Source organism: Chenopodium album, chromosome 14, assembly GCF_948465745.1.
Source record: "Chenopodium album chromosome 14, dcCheAlbu1.1, whole genome shotgun sequence".
NCBI classification, from domain to species: Eukaryota; Viridiplantae; Streptophyta; class Magnoliopsida; order Caryophyllales; family Amaranthaceae; genus Chenopodium; species Chenopodium album.
The window spans coordinates 4,139,907-4,155,324 of NC_137847.1; the positions used below are offsets into that span (position 1 = coordinate 4,139,907).

The 15,418-nt window shown below is 30.5% G+C and overlaps 1 protein-coding gene across 1 annotated transcript; it reads left to right on the forward strand.

Moving 5' to 3' along the window:
- Nucleotides 1–11,259: 11,259 nt before the first annotated feature.
- On the forward strand, nucleotides 11,260–12,447 carry LOC145578621 (uncharacterized). Its single transcript, XM_081635917.1, has one exon. It carries the CDS (start codon nucleotides 11,377–11,379, stop codon nucleotides 12,070–12,072), a length of 696 nt encoding a protein of 231 aa, XP_081492043.1. The 5' UTR covers nucleotides 11,260–11,376; the 3' UTR covers nucleotides 12,073–12,447.
- Nucleotides 12,448–15,418: the final 2,971 nt, after the last annotated feature.

Sequence of the window (15,418 nt, forward strand, 5' to 3'; positions counted from 1 at the left end):
CACTAAATCACGTTTCCTTTCCTAATTACATTAATTAGATACATTATTAATTACTTTGTATGTTATAAGAATCATGGATGGATAATTTGAGCATTTAATTTATTGATTGATGTTTTGAAAAAGGTTACATTAATAAATGCTTAATATATCTTTTCATACAGTATATACAGTACTCCGTATATTAATCTATAAAAATTAAGCATGGTTTGAACTTTGAAGATTACCTAATCATAGTTGGAGAATTGCTATGCAAATCATCAATTCCAATCATTAATAATTGCATAGAAAAATAATTTCATAGACAACAAATTAATTGTGGAATTGTGTTAATCTTGTATATATCTTACAAAAGATGATAATATGACCTATAGGATTGGTTATTACAAAAGATCGATGATAAATGTATTTGGTTTATACTACTTTGTTTGGAATGTCTTGTATCAATGTTCGTCACACATTATTAGATTATACATAAGAGCCAAAATAATTAGATTGTTACGATTCAGGGGTCATTTTGGCCTTTAACTAGGTCTAAATATTTCATACATACATGAATTAAGTAATAATTACCACTAACATATACGAAATATACCATAACACATTAGATAATAAATTAAAGTATATTTCATTGTGTCAATTAAATGTCTATTGTAATAAATCTCCATCACCATCTATCCTCTAAAAATTTTATGGATGGAATGAAATTTACGAAGAAATCCTATAACATAGGTCGGGTGGATAAACATCACCATAGACATATTGGCAATTTGGCATGACATTTTAGCAAAACCAAATTTATTTTACGAAGAAATGAGCTTGTCTTTTGTAGGTGTAATAACTACAAAAATGGTGTCAACTTCATTTATTTTCAAATCGGTTAGGCCATCAACGAGGAGATCGAGTATGGACTACTTTGCAATCCCATTGAAAGAAACTTGATGCAACCCGAAATTAATTCACAATATAAACTTCTCAAATTAACTTATAACTAAGTGATTATGATGTTATTTTTCTTCTCGATCATTTATCTATTGTATATGTGATGGTATGTAAGTCATGTGGGTTATTGATGGGATATCAACTAATAATATGATAAGATAGTCGTGATTTACGTAATAAATTAGAATAGGTCTACGTGATTGATGATCACTTGAAAGCTCCCGTACCCTTTCATGTACGTAAATATGTTATGTGTGTAAGAGGTTGATCTATGCATGGATTATCAAATTTAAACGTAAATTGGTACATATATTACTCGTATGGTCATGAATATCGCAAAGGGCTCGGGCATGCATGTCACCACTAAACAAATACAATAAAACATGAAAGTAACAGCTTAAAATTGTACTTCCTATTACGGATGGCAATCCAGTCCGGATCCGACCCTACTCCGCCCCGATCCGAGGTAAAAAATCCGCTTCGAGTCCGAGAAAAAAGTAATCCAAGTTCGACTCCGAATCGGAGGTGGGTCGGAGTCGGATCCTACGAAAAATCTGAGAAAGAAAATCCGACTCCGACAAATGTCCGACTCTGACGGATTATCCGACTCCAACTCCAATAGATAGTGGATTTTTGTGTGGATCATAGTGGCATTGGGTGTGGTTGTAAAGGCCCAAATAGCCCAATTTCTCAAAGTATATTGAATAACGAAAAAAAACTCGGAGTCGGAGTCGGAGGTCGGATAAGGAAGTCGGAGTTGGAGTCGGAGGTCGGATAAGGAAGTCGGAGTTGGAGTCGGAGTCTCAGAGTCGGAGTCGGATTTAGCCTCCGACTTCCTGTCGGGTTGAAGTCGGATTTAGCATAATCCGCTTCGACTCCGACCCGTTGCCATCCCTACTTCCTATATGTTTTTGTCAAGGACTATGGAATGTAACCGTGTAATCTTTAATATCTATCATCTCATCATAGTGTGGATTAATCATGTATGAATAAATATTATAGCTCGTTATGTCTATTTGAACTTTTTTTTTTTTTTTTTACCTTATAAAAAATAGGAAAAACATATAAATTTGAGAATTTATAACAAAATTATACATAAACCTGTATGATTAGTTAACACTTTTCTTATTGTACTTACGGATGGGAAAAAACTATTGGCTACATAGCATTTTAATTACAAAACACTAATTAAATTATTTATTTATTTGAAACTAAAACACTAGTTAAAATTAGTGAGAGTGAGCAATGAGCCAATGACTATTACATTTGAATGAAGAGACAATTTAGAATGATGAGATGTAGGTCTTACAAAACCTTGTCCAATAAGTAAAACCCCACAAAACCAATATAATTATAAGAATCTAAGACGACAAAGTCCACCCAATTAGGTAATTAGTGTACTTTGGTAGGCTTAACTTGGTACCCATTTAAAAGTACGTCTTCCATATAAAAAGTGACGTTTGTTGAATTATTAAAAAATATTAAATTTCATCATGAAAAAAATTAGTAATAATTATGCCATTAAACCAACAAAGGTTTGCATTTGCCTTCGAAAATTAATCAACGTATTATATCACTATCATGTAGGGTTGAGCTAACAACCTACACATTCGTTAATTTTTTTGGGATAATCACTTTTTGCTAGGCTCCCTTGACCTCAACAATTTTTTGCATAAATAAGACTTACTGTTTTTGCTAAGAAAAAGTACATTATATATATATATATATATATATATATGTATATATATATATATATCATCCTCATAATTTTGCAATGGCTACAATAATTTTGTGGCCACCATAACTATTAATTCATGATCGTACATCTGTCAATAATAGTTCCACATCCTTCATATTGACTATTGGGTTGACTTGAAAAATAATTTTATTTTACCTTTAAATTAAATACTGCATTATCAATTTATCATCCTCTTCCACTCTAGACTCACGATTTTCATACTACTCCATTGTTTACCATGAATTGATGAATTCATTATCTTCAAATGCCATACCATACATAGAAGAAATTAAAATGTTTAAATATGTCAAATTCCACCATTGATCATATCTGATTCTCTTCTATATATACCATTCTTCAAAATTTTGTAATCTTATAATAATGCTAATATGAATCAATCTAACGCTGCTTGATCGTACAATCTGAATTTCTAATACCTATGTAGTGTATTACTGTGTATGAATTAACATTAATTTCCAACCTCCCACCAATGGAGAAGCAGTTATTAAATATGTCGTCAATGGTTTAAAAATAAATAAATAAATAAAAAAATTGGTAAAAGCAGTTTTTTTAAAAAAAAATTTAGAAAATTATGATTTGATTTGATAAATAAATGGATAAGATCTCCTTTAAAAAAAGAAGGGTTTAGATCAAAAGTTTATAGTGGCCACAGTTTTTATGTAGCCATTGAATAGTTTTCCATAATAAAACACCACACTATAGAGAATGAGGATTCAAAGATAAGCCTATGAGACTTGGGGATAATATAGTATATATTCAAAGAACCTAGCGAAATGATATACTTCCTCTATTTTTTTTAGTTGACATCTTTCTATTATCACGCTTGCCAACACATGGTTTTGACGATTAATATCTCTAATTATCAACATTATAAAATTATAAAAAGTGGATATTATAAATATACATTGAAACGGTTCAAACAAAATCCCACATGAATATGTTTTATTGTATCTATAAACCACAAAAGTGAGTCAATGCATGTTGTGTGAATAGTGTAAAAGTCAAACGATGTCAGCTAAAAAAAACGGAGAAAGTATAGTCTATAGATTGAATAAAAATCATTGTACTTATAACTAATGAGGATGAGGATTTCATAATTGAATTGTATGCATTGCCATAATTCAAGAAAATACGGTAATATAAAGTAATTCAATTATTAATTTGGGGGTAGGGCATAATTTGGAACAATGTTCTTACAAATTCTAAGCTTTATCAATGAAGTCACATACCAACTTTGAAGCATTCATTAGGGTTAATCCATAATACTAGTAATATGAAGTACGTACGTATGTAGTTCCAACTAATAATGCATTAATAAATCCATAAAAGTACCATATAATAAAACAAATATAAAACCTACAAAAGCGTATTTTATTATGCTAAAATGTGTTAATTAATATACACATTATATTTATTAATTAAATTAAATTAATTATCCTCCCAAACTAGAGTAGGTACCTTTAGAAAAGCTACCACTCCACACATGGATTTATTTAACAAAAAGTGAGCTGTATTGTATGTTAATGCCCAACCTGCTGTTTTTGGGGCCTTAATTGCTTTTTCTCTTTTTCTCTTTTTTTTGGCACTTTAAACCTAGAAAAGCTGATATTGTATGTTGTTAATGGGGATCAACGTATTCCATATTGCCATTGATCTTTTGTTTGGTCCAGTATTTGTACGTACATGTATATGAGTGTGCATCTATCTGTATTTTAAAAAATGTTACATGTAGCCATGTATGTACGTAGCCCTAAGTATTATGTACAAAAAGTAATTAAAAATAGAAATACAAAAGTTTATGAAGTATTAGGCATAATACTACCTAACTTCATTGAATTTGATCGTCACATACATTGTCATTTTAAAATTGAAATAGGGTTAAATTGTTGTTGTATTATGAGAGCTTAGGAATATGTATATTAATAAGCTCGATACTATTTTCACCGGACTATATGTGTCAACCTCACTATAGCAAACGATCAATCAAAACAATACTAGCAAAGTTGCAAGGTGAGTTATAATGCATGACTAAGCCTCAAGGGTTCAAGTGTGATATAATCTATCGTGTTAAATGTGACAATAATGTGATGACATGATCATGCTTATGTTATACAACTAGTATAATAGACATTGTTTCCAATATATCTTGCATCGATCTATCCAACATATATAAGTAGTACAATCACCACAATGGAATGACTTAATTGCGAAGAAGATATAGAAATAAAAGATGACTGAGACATTGACACTCGATCGATCTCCCAACTAATTAATTATAAATTATATATTCATATAATTATTTCAACTAGACCCAAATTAAAAGCTTAATTAGTATACTAATCCACAACAATTAGGAATTAGGATGCTTTAGGTGGGAATTAGTACATAATATTTCATAATTAAACAATGTAATTATTGTATAATCAATCTATTGGCCGCATATATGCAGTCAAAATCAGCAAACGAGGACTAGTTTACTAATTAGAATGTAGTTTTGACTTAAATGACTTTACTTAGATTTAGTTAAAAGATACTCCACTCATTAACACGCATTGACATAAGTAGCATCAATATTTCTTTTTTCAACATTATGTATGTATAATTAATTCAACTTAATTATAAAAATCCACTTGTAAATAAAATACAAAAAATTTAAATCCAAATAAATTTATGGATAAAGTACTAATAATTGGGCTAGCCAAATTTGATTGTGTGGACAAATTAAAGAGTCACAAACCCTTTTGAGGGGTCACTAACATACTTAATCAAAGTCATTAAAGGTGAAACTTAGATCAATGGGGTTTGGAACTTTGGATTATGAAAATTGTTCCCCCCCCCCCCCCCTCTTATTATGTGGCATATCCCTTTACCCAAAAAAGAAGCTAGTGCATGACCCATATATTAAATTAAAGGTATACTTGAAAATCATATTTAGAAAAAAAGATGAGATACTTGTATATCATAATGAGCATTATTATCTTCTAAAAATTCACTAAAACATCATACGATTTTAATCAACCAACGAAAAAGGAAGAAAAAAAAAAACCCAAAGAATAAAAAATTATAGTCATATCTCCTAAGTATAAATGAAATGAGTTTCTTCAAACATGCATATCAGCCTATGTATGTCTTGTTACTACTTATTTATTTGACAATATGTGCAGTAGTTTTTGGTGCATTGGTTGATTGATTCACTTGACTTGTTTGACAACTAGTTAAGGAATGTATTGAAGAAGTAATAAAAATATAAAATGAGTGCCAAAAGGCCTAAATCGAGAAAAGTGCTTATTCAAAAACATTTTAATTAGTTGCGTAGCAACTTAGTATCAAGGTCTGATCTCAAAAGGTAATTCAATAGGTAATTATTAATCTAGCCAGATTGTTGATATAAAATAGGCTTGCTTCATTACCAAGAAATTATATAATGAGAATGCAATAACCTATGCTTTTATCATTTCATCAACAAACAAAAGCAGTATGATAATTATCAACAATAACAAATTGCTTTTATGGGAGAGGAAAACAAACATAACATAATTAACATAATTTTGTTTTTTACAAAGAAAATTTAACTAATTACACTTGTTCGTGGTTGAGACTTTTGAAAGGTCAGTTATCAGATCACATCATGTCTAATAAAGTTGCAAATTTTTCTTGGTTAGCAATTGTTTTCAACCAAAATGTCAATTTTGGTATAATTATCAACTACTTTTGACAAATGTGAATATGTGATGCTTTGATTGCTTTCATAATTTTATGAAGAAATAATTAATTAAATTCATAGGAAAACTTGGATATAACAATTTTTTTGGATAAATATTATCATAAATAATCAAACTCTATTCAATGTGTATATATAACTCCATACATGTAGTTGTTACTAGGGGCTTGTTCTGTATTGTTCACCTAATTTTCCATTAATTCAAATTTAATAATTCCAGATAAGTAGTTAAGCTCATGTGAATTAAGTTAAGTTCTGATAAACTCGATTAAGTTCAGATAAATAAAAATCAGATGAATATATAAAACACCCTTATTAGGATCTGTTAGATTACCTGAGATTCATTTCCATGTATTATATTTTTTTTTCATATCATATTTTTAAAATATTTATTTATTTTATAAATACTAATGGTTGAATAAAAAAAAATCGACAATATATATACGGTATATAATTAAGTACTGTATAAAGTTAACTTTTACAAGTTTATTTTTGCCCTTTACTAGGGAGTATTAGCACAGGAATTTGGGAAAAGATAGTCTCAACTTACAAGTAACAATTGGAGTAAAAAACTTTAGCCAAAAATCAGGTTAAGGAAAGCATCATTTTAGTGAACTCCATTGAGAATTTTGAGGCTCCTCCTTTCTCTGCTTTTCATAATGTACTACGTAAATGTAAACGCTTTTGGTGTACAAAAGTTTATTCAACTCAGCTTAATTGATTCCAGATTTTCAACTACACTTCAAGTCTCACATGGCGTACGTACTGTAGTACCAACTTTATTTTTAATTTCTTTTTGATACGATGATATGTCCAACGAAACATAATTAGAGGTACAAGTATTACAAATTTACAATGCAACTTGATACGGAGTACGTAGGTACTACGTACGAGTACTAGTTGACCAATCAAATTATAGCGGATTTATAAAGTGTAATCCCCGACTTCTAGGAAGCTAGGGTTGAATATATCATCGCATTCATTAACTTTGGACTTGTACAAATATCTATACAACAACAAAATGTTGCCTAAAAATATGAAACACCTACCAGTATGTACATAATCTATTCATCAAAGGTTTACCAAATAAATCTTCAATTGTTCGATTCATTAATAAATTAATACTTTTCATTTTAAACTACTTTGTATTTCATAAAGCTGTTTATGTAAAATGGCAGAAGTAGTAGAAAAATATCAAAGGTTAACTATAGAACATTAAAACACTTCTTAATTAAAATGATAATATACTGTAAGCATTTATGACAAAATCACGTATTAATCACTTCGTATTTGATAAATACAAATTGTATGTATCATCTCTTATATCATCTCTATGTAAAAGAATAAAAGATGATACTCCATGATTAAGGACAAGATGTACAGCAACAGTACAAATAGTGGAGGAAAGCTAAGAGGGAGACAGAATCTTTAATTAAAATGTGTGACATTATTAAAATTAATCAACGGCAAAGATGCTATAATAGAATCACATTGTCCAATCAAATTTCATAGAAGATCAAGTGTACGGCTTCTAAGATATGTAGTTGATCATATGATTATATCATTAGATGATTGCCACGAATTATGGAGTTAGGTGATGTTATTCAATCATGCTTAACTCTTCTTAAGCTGGCTCAAGCCACACAACATACGGCCAATTTCAATCTTACCACGAATGGTGGGACCATTATTCGATGTGGTTAGCACTATGAATTACTTCCCTCCTATTAATTAATACAGAAAGATTTCCATACATAATACTACCAACTGTGAATTATCCCCTCCCCCTCTCCCTCATTAATTAATAGAGAACGATTTCCACACATAATGCTACGAACTGTAAATTACCCCTCCTCCATCATTAATTAATAGAGAGCGATTTCCTTATTACATAATGCTACAAACTTTGATAATTTTTTTCACACTCTATTGTGCAACATGTTATATAGGAGGAGGTTTGATGATCAAATATGATAGAGATGTAGATCATGAATAGTGAATTGATAGATATAAGAAGGATTCATTATCAAATAAGATAGAGATGTATATCATGAATAGTGAATTGATATAACAAGAAGGATTCATACTCCGTATTTGATGTACTTTTTAAGTCACGTAACTAAAAAAAAACTTGGGTTTTTCTACGAAGTATCCCTAAGTTATTCACTTTTCTAAGCTGTGTCTACCCATTTTCAAAATTCCACGCTGTAACCTCAAGGTACCTTTAGTGTATACGATGTAATCCTACCCTAATCCCTCCATTAACTTAAGTTAACATTCCGTTAACTTCAAAATAAATAAATTTTTTAAAAAAAAAACAAAAAAACCCCAAAACACCCAAACACCTCTCTCTCCTCCGTCACAAGTACCCACCACCACACCTCCAGCCGCACCACCGCCCTCCATCGACCCACCGACACACCCCAGGCCACTTGCGAGCCGAACCCCACCTGCGATCCCTACCATCACAGCCCCACCACCACCCATCGCAGGCCACCACCACCTAGTGCACCACCAAAGAAAGTGTTTGAATGCAATGGAGGAATTTAATTCGAATTCGAATTGAAATTTCAACAAATTGGTTTAGGACTTTTGTTTCATTGGATTCAAATTGCAAAATTAAGTTGTTAATTGTTGTTTTCATTTTAAAATCAAAGAATTTTGTTCAAAACAATAGAAAACCCTAATTTTCCCCCAATTTGATTTTAATTGTTAAATCATCAATTTTGGTTCAATTAGTTTGAGATTAAATACACAAAACTTGTTTTAATTGATTTTTCCGCACGAATTGTGGTTCAATTGGTCGAGATTGTTCGAATTACGCCCAAATTTTTTTGAAAAATGGTCGAAAATCTGGGCATGAAGAGGAGTTGAGAGAGAAGGAGGGAGGAAGATGATGCGGTGGTGGGTCGAGGAGAGAGGAGCGAGCCACTGTGGTGCGGCGGTGCAGCTGGATCGAAAGTGTGGCGGTGCGGATGGAGGTGCGGCGGTGGTGCGGCTGGAGGTGCGGTGGTGGGTACTTGTGACGGAGGAGGGAGAGGTATTTGGGTGTTTTGGGGTTTTTTTTGTTTTCTTTTTAAATTTACAAGCTAAAAGGTACACGCCACACGTGTACAATATAAAATTCTTACATTGTATATGCATAGCGTGATTTTCTTAGTTTGCGTAGGATTACAGAGATCGAGTAGTTTTTTTTTTAACTAATAAAAGCAGTTTTTGTACGTAATATATATGTTCTTTTTTTTGTTTTTGTTAAATATCAGTTTTTATTGGTGGTTATTTTTTTCTATGTGGCATAAATAACAGTTTAAGAAGTTTTTTTTTTTTAATTTTTTTTAAACATGAATAAGGGTAGTTATTATAAGGAAAATATTTAATATTTAATATTTAATTATAATTAAAAAGCAAATATGGTCGTATAGATTTTGAGTAATTTTGAAGAGATTTGTTAAGGGGAAAAAAAAAAAAAAGCTCGTCAAATGTTAGGACAAACATGCATATGTTAGCAGTTAGCAGTGATATTCCTCATGAGATTTTTTTTTTCCTTTTTTTTTTCTTGCTATATGGTAACTGTCAATTTTGTAGATGCATTAAAGTTAACTGCTTTTCAACGTGAAAAAATTATGATAAAGGCATAGAGCAGTTTTTTTTTAATAAAATAAAAGTTTTTTTTTTTTTTAAGGAAAAAAATAAATAGTAGTTATGAACTTATGATAGAACAAAATTTTTTTTTTCTTTTAATTAAAATAAAATTTAACTTTTAATTTTTAATAAGTGAAGTAATTTTTAATATTGAGAAGGGCATTTTGGGAAAACACAAATTTATCACCCAAGATGTCCTTTCTCTTTATATATTACAATAGATTTATTTTGAAGTTAACGGAAAGTTAACTTAAGTTAACGGAGGGATTAGGATAGGGTTACATCGTACACACTAAAGGTACCTTGGGGTTACAGTGTGGAATTTTGAAAATGGGTGGACACAGTTTGGAAAAGTGAATATCTTAGGGGTATTGTGTAGAAAAACCCAAATTTTTTTAATAATATAGAGTTTTAATAAGAATTTTTATTGTTGCTATACGTTGTTTAATCATAGTAGAAAATGAAGGAGGTGTTCATGACCTTAATCAACACTACTTTGAACAATTATACATACGAGTATGTTATTGTATGATACGAAGTATTATTGATGTATATTCTGTAAATATTTATTTCTTCTTCATAATTAACTCAAAAAAAAAAAATCTCTAATAAAATGATTAAAGATAACATAGTCAAAGATTATTAGTCTTAAAGATTGTACCATATATACTACGGGTCTGTTCACATTTACTGAACTGAACTGATTAGAGCTAAACTGAATTGAACTGATTGAAGCTGAACTTAACTGATGAACTGAACTGAACTGAATAGAGTTGAAATGAATATTTTATGAGAGAAGGAAATTAGAAGCTGAACAGAATTAAACTGAACTAATTGAAGCTGAACTAAACTGAAATTAAGCTGAACTGAAAGATAAGTCCGACACAATCGATAGTAATAATACTTAAAAGTTCAAAATAATTTTCTTAATTTAAAGGTATATTTTTCAATCTCCACCTACATGAAAAATTAATTAATCTACCTTATTAAAAAATAAAATGAAAATAATGAACATAGTCCCACAAATGTTGGGCCCACACACCAAGTTTTCTTAGTTATTGACAGATATAATTCATATACTCTGTAGCATATAATTTTATTTTATTTTTTAAAAATTTAATTTTAATTTTTTTTGTGGTTGGCTCCTTCTTCCTTTATATACCTCACATACCTCTACCCTCATTTCGTTCCATATCAACCCAAAAGAAATTCCTACACTCCTCACTCTCTCTTCTTACTCCCAAACCCCTTCAAAAAAAACAAACACCCATAAATAAATAAAACCTACCTAATACATTTTATATTTTTTAAAAAAATGGAAATAGAATCAAGCAATAAAAAAATCATTGGTAAAAAATTATGGAGCATTCTTCGAATAGTGTTGATGATGGTAAAGAAAGGCATTTCAAAGAGCAAGTTAATCTTAGACCTTAATTTGCTCTTTAAGAGAGGTAATGAATTAGCTGGTAAGGCCATTAATGGTCTTATAATCCACCACAATTCCCTTATTTGTAAGCCTAACAACCCTAACTACCACTTTACTTCTCCTAAGGGTTATGAGTTTAGTTGTAGCAACACACCCGAGTCGGGTCCATTTCAACTCATGATGATGGCTAACCAAAAGAGGTCTAAGTCCAAGCATGGCCACCGCCACCACAACTACCAACTCGAGGACCCTGCAACCATGGCGGCTGTCCAAAGGGTCCTTGAGATGCTTAATACCCATGAGGGGCCTACAGCATCCCCATTGGGAATGGGGATGGGGATGGGAATTGGCGGGCAGGGACAGAATGTTGCCCTGCCCGGGTTTGGATATGAGAAAAGTCCGTTGGTCAGACAATTAAGAGTAACGGATTCTCCTTTCCCGTTAAAAGACGGGAAAGAGAATAAGGAAGAGGAGGAGGAGGATGTTAAGGTTAATAAGGCCGCGGACGAGTTTATTAAAAAGTTTTATAAGAATTTGATGATGCAAAAATCTTTGGAATCCCCTTGTCACGTGTATGCTCGTTGATTGATGATGTTCTATCAATTAAGGGATGATTTCATAAAGGGTGTACCATATGATTATATTGGATTTATTTTTAGAAAGGATACTACAAGGTATATTATATATCCTCAAATTAGATCCATAAAGATGATCCAATATATGTTGTTGCAATATTAGATGGTATATTAATTTGAGGTAGGTGTTTTGAAATTGTATTTTTGTATTTTTTTTTTATTAAAGAAATTAAAGTGGTTGGTTGCTATTCTTGTTAAGAAGTATAGAGGAACCAAGAAATTGACAATTTGACAAGTACTTTTATTTTTGGCCTTAGTTGTTTGTTTGTTTTTTTAGGGGGTGGATGAGTGAATTAAATACCAAATTACCAACCATTTTATTTTATTTTTGGGTTCAACTTGAAATTTTAAATTGCATAATTTATTTTACAAGTTAAAAATAAAAAGAAGACTTTGGTGGACTTTAATTTGCACTTTCTTCTCCTCGAATTCATTAAAAGCAGCTGATAAGTTCATAAAATTAGGTGTATGTAGTTATGGGTGAGTATGGCAAACCAAGAATATCAATAGAGTAAATTTATAATTGACCTATGCAATGACGATCAACCCCAAAGTCTAAGAAGCAAAATGAGAAATTGACATAATTATTTATTATTAATTCATTAATTAGTTCATTTCTCTTAAATAATTTTTGACTATCTAGTGGATCATTGGACTTATTAACATATACACTACGTAGAGTGTAGACAAATGATGTATTTTTATTTCTAACATAAAACTAAATTAATTGATTTAAGGAATTATTATGAAAAGTAATACGAATTATTGCTCATAACACCATTATACTACATTATCAGATAAACAAAAGATTGAGTTATAAATTTATATGCGAATTTCATCTAAACTTTTGTGTAATAAGTACTTGGTACAAATATTCTCCTTATCAACTCAAACAATCCATATTTTACAATAATTGAAAATTAATTGATAAACATTTTATATTATTGGATCAATAAAGAATTTAAGAGCCAAGCATGCATACGCATTAAGATTAACCACAAATGTACAATATGGAAATAATATACGTATATGGTTAATTATAGAAATTTTACTAAGTGTGATTATTAAAATAATATTTTACATTTGATATCCTTAGCTTTATTTCTTGTAATGAATATATGTCTTTTTAATAATAAGATGAGGAATATCGAAAATGCGGATACTTCTGTCAAAAAAAAAAAAAAAAAAAAAAAAAAAGAAAAAAAGAAAATGCGGATACTTAGCTTTTAGAAGTTAGTGAGCTGGTAAATTTGGATTTATTAGGGTATTTTAAGATATTGTCAATTCATTCATTCTTGTGATTGGGCAATTGTTAATTAAGGGTATTTATTTCGTGGCTTTTAGTGCATCTACGTCGCAATTGTTTAACTAAAATTGAGGAAAAAGAAAAAGAAATGTACGAGTAATAGGCTGCCATGCATGAGGGGGAAAGCACGAGGAAGTTGGAATCACTTTACATGTAGTTTGTTTTTGCTTTACCAAAAAGCCATTCCAATAATAATTAGAGGGATTACACTAAGATGTCAGCATTCATACATACATAATTAAAAAAAAGAAAAAAAAAAGTTTATTTGAAGTATTACATAACGTTTATAAATCGAAAAAAATATAATTAAAAAAAAAATTATGAGAGGGAAACCGAGTTGCGGACTAAGATACTGTCAATTTTAGAAGAGGATGGATCGTGTTGTAGAAGGGACATTTCCACATATTATTCTGGATTTTTTTTTTAAAAAAAAAAAAAAATCAGCTTATTCTGTAGCTATTTTAATTTAGTTGATTATTGGAAATTGTAGCCAAGATTTAGCTCAAATTTTATAATGTGAGTTATATAATTATCTCTACCTATCATATACATTTTCATTTTAAATGCATCATTTTTTGATCATCTAGAGAAACTCCAATGGTTGTAGATAGAAACTTGCTTGCAATTTAGAATTCCCTAAGCTATTAATTAGCTAGCTTGACCAATTAGCGCTTGTGAAAAAACTTGTCAAAAAGATAAGTTGATACATTAATAACATTAAATGTAAAAAGGTAATTAACAAATTAAGGCTCAATTAAATCACAAGCTAGTAGCTAACCATTGGAGCACTAACACTAACTACAAAATAGATTATTAGCTTAAAATATTATGTGGCATAATGTAGGGAATATTTCAAGCATCCCACACTTGAGCCCCACTGTGATCATACACTTAAGCATGGTGGCGTCCAAAGGGAAAGAAGCTAGAGCAAAAGAGTCGCCAACAAGTTTTAAGAACTTGTAAACCGTTCACAGGGTGAAGGTTACACCCCTTTACAATCCATGAGATCGCTAACTCCATAGTGGTCTTGAACCATGACTGGATATTCGGGGATGAAGGTACAAATCCAACCTAAAAGAGATTGAACCTGCCCTAAAAATAGGCGTCTACTTTATTCTTCTCATATTCATGTGTGCTTTCTGACTAGCATACAATCAATATATTAATCCTAAACCTATTTAATCTATGTTGGTTGATTTATTAATGCACAAACAAAACTATTATTGGCGATCACTTGAATTAAAATCACATTACCCTAAATAAAATTATTAATTATCTTATTAAGCATGATTACAAGTATAAATTCCCTTTAAACCTGCAAGAGAGGGCGTGATCAAGCAATAACAAGAATATATCAAGCAACATAATAACAACAAATCATCATTATCATAATCGCAATCTCATCAAAGCATAATAATATTAGCAAGATTCTAGGCATGATACTAACAAGATAAATAACAAACCCTAGCATGTCACTAAACAATAAAAATCAAAGCTTTAATCTTAACATGATACTAGCATGATAGAAGAAATAGGAAGCAACCTAAACATGATACTAGAAAGCAATAAAAACATCCTAATATGACACTAGGAATCAATATAATTTAAGCATGTTTTCTATAAAATATACCAATAAAACAACTTACTTTGTTGCCTCGTATCTCTTTCTATCAAAATAATACACACGTTAGTAACTTCAATGAAAATATTAAATCAAACAATTAATTTAAATAATTGAGATAGGGATTTGGGACCAAATCCTCAGAAATTATCAACCTTTCACGTCTAGGACGAAGGCAACTTCGAGCTTGGCTAGGTGTGTATAGAACTCGTGAATGCGAAATATTGTATTTCGAAAAGGCCAAGCTTAGAAACAAGAGAGAGAAGGAAAGAATAAGCTATTGCTTTTAGAGAGAGAAGAGATAATGATTGTTGATTGATTTGAAAACGGGGAATATCGACCCTATTTATAGAAAAAAAAAATCTGAAA

Coding starts and splice junctions, on each gene's coding strand:
- LOC145578621 (XM_081635917.1), top strand. CDS start 11,377: ATGGAAATAGAATCAAGCAATAAAAAAATCATTGGTAAAAAATTATGG.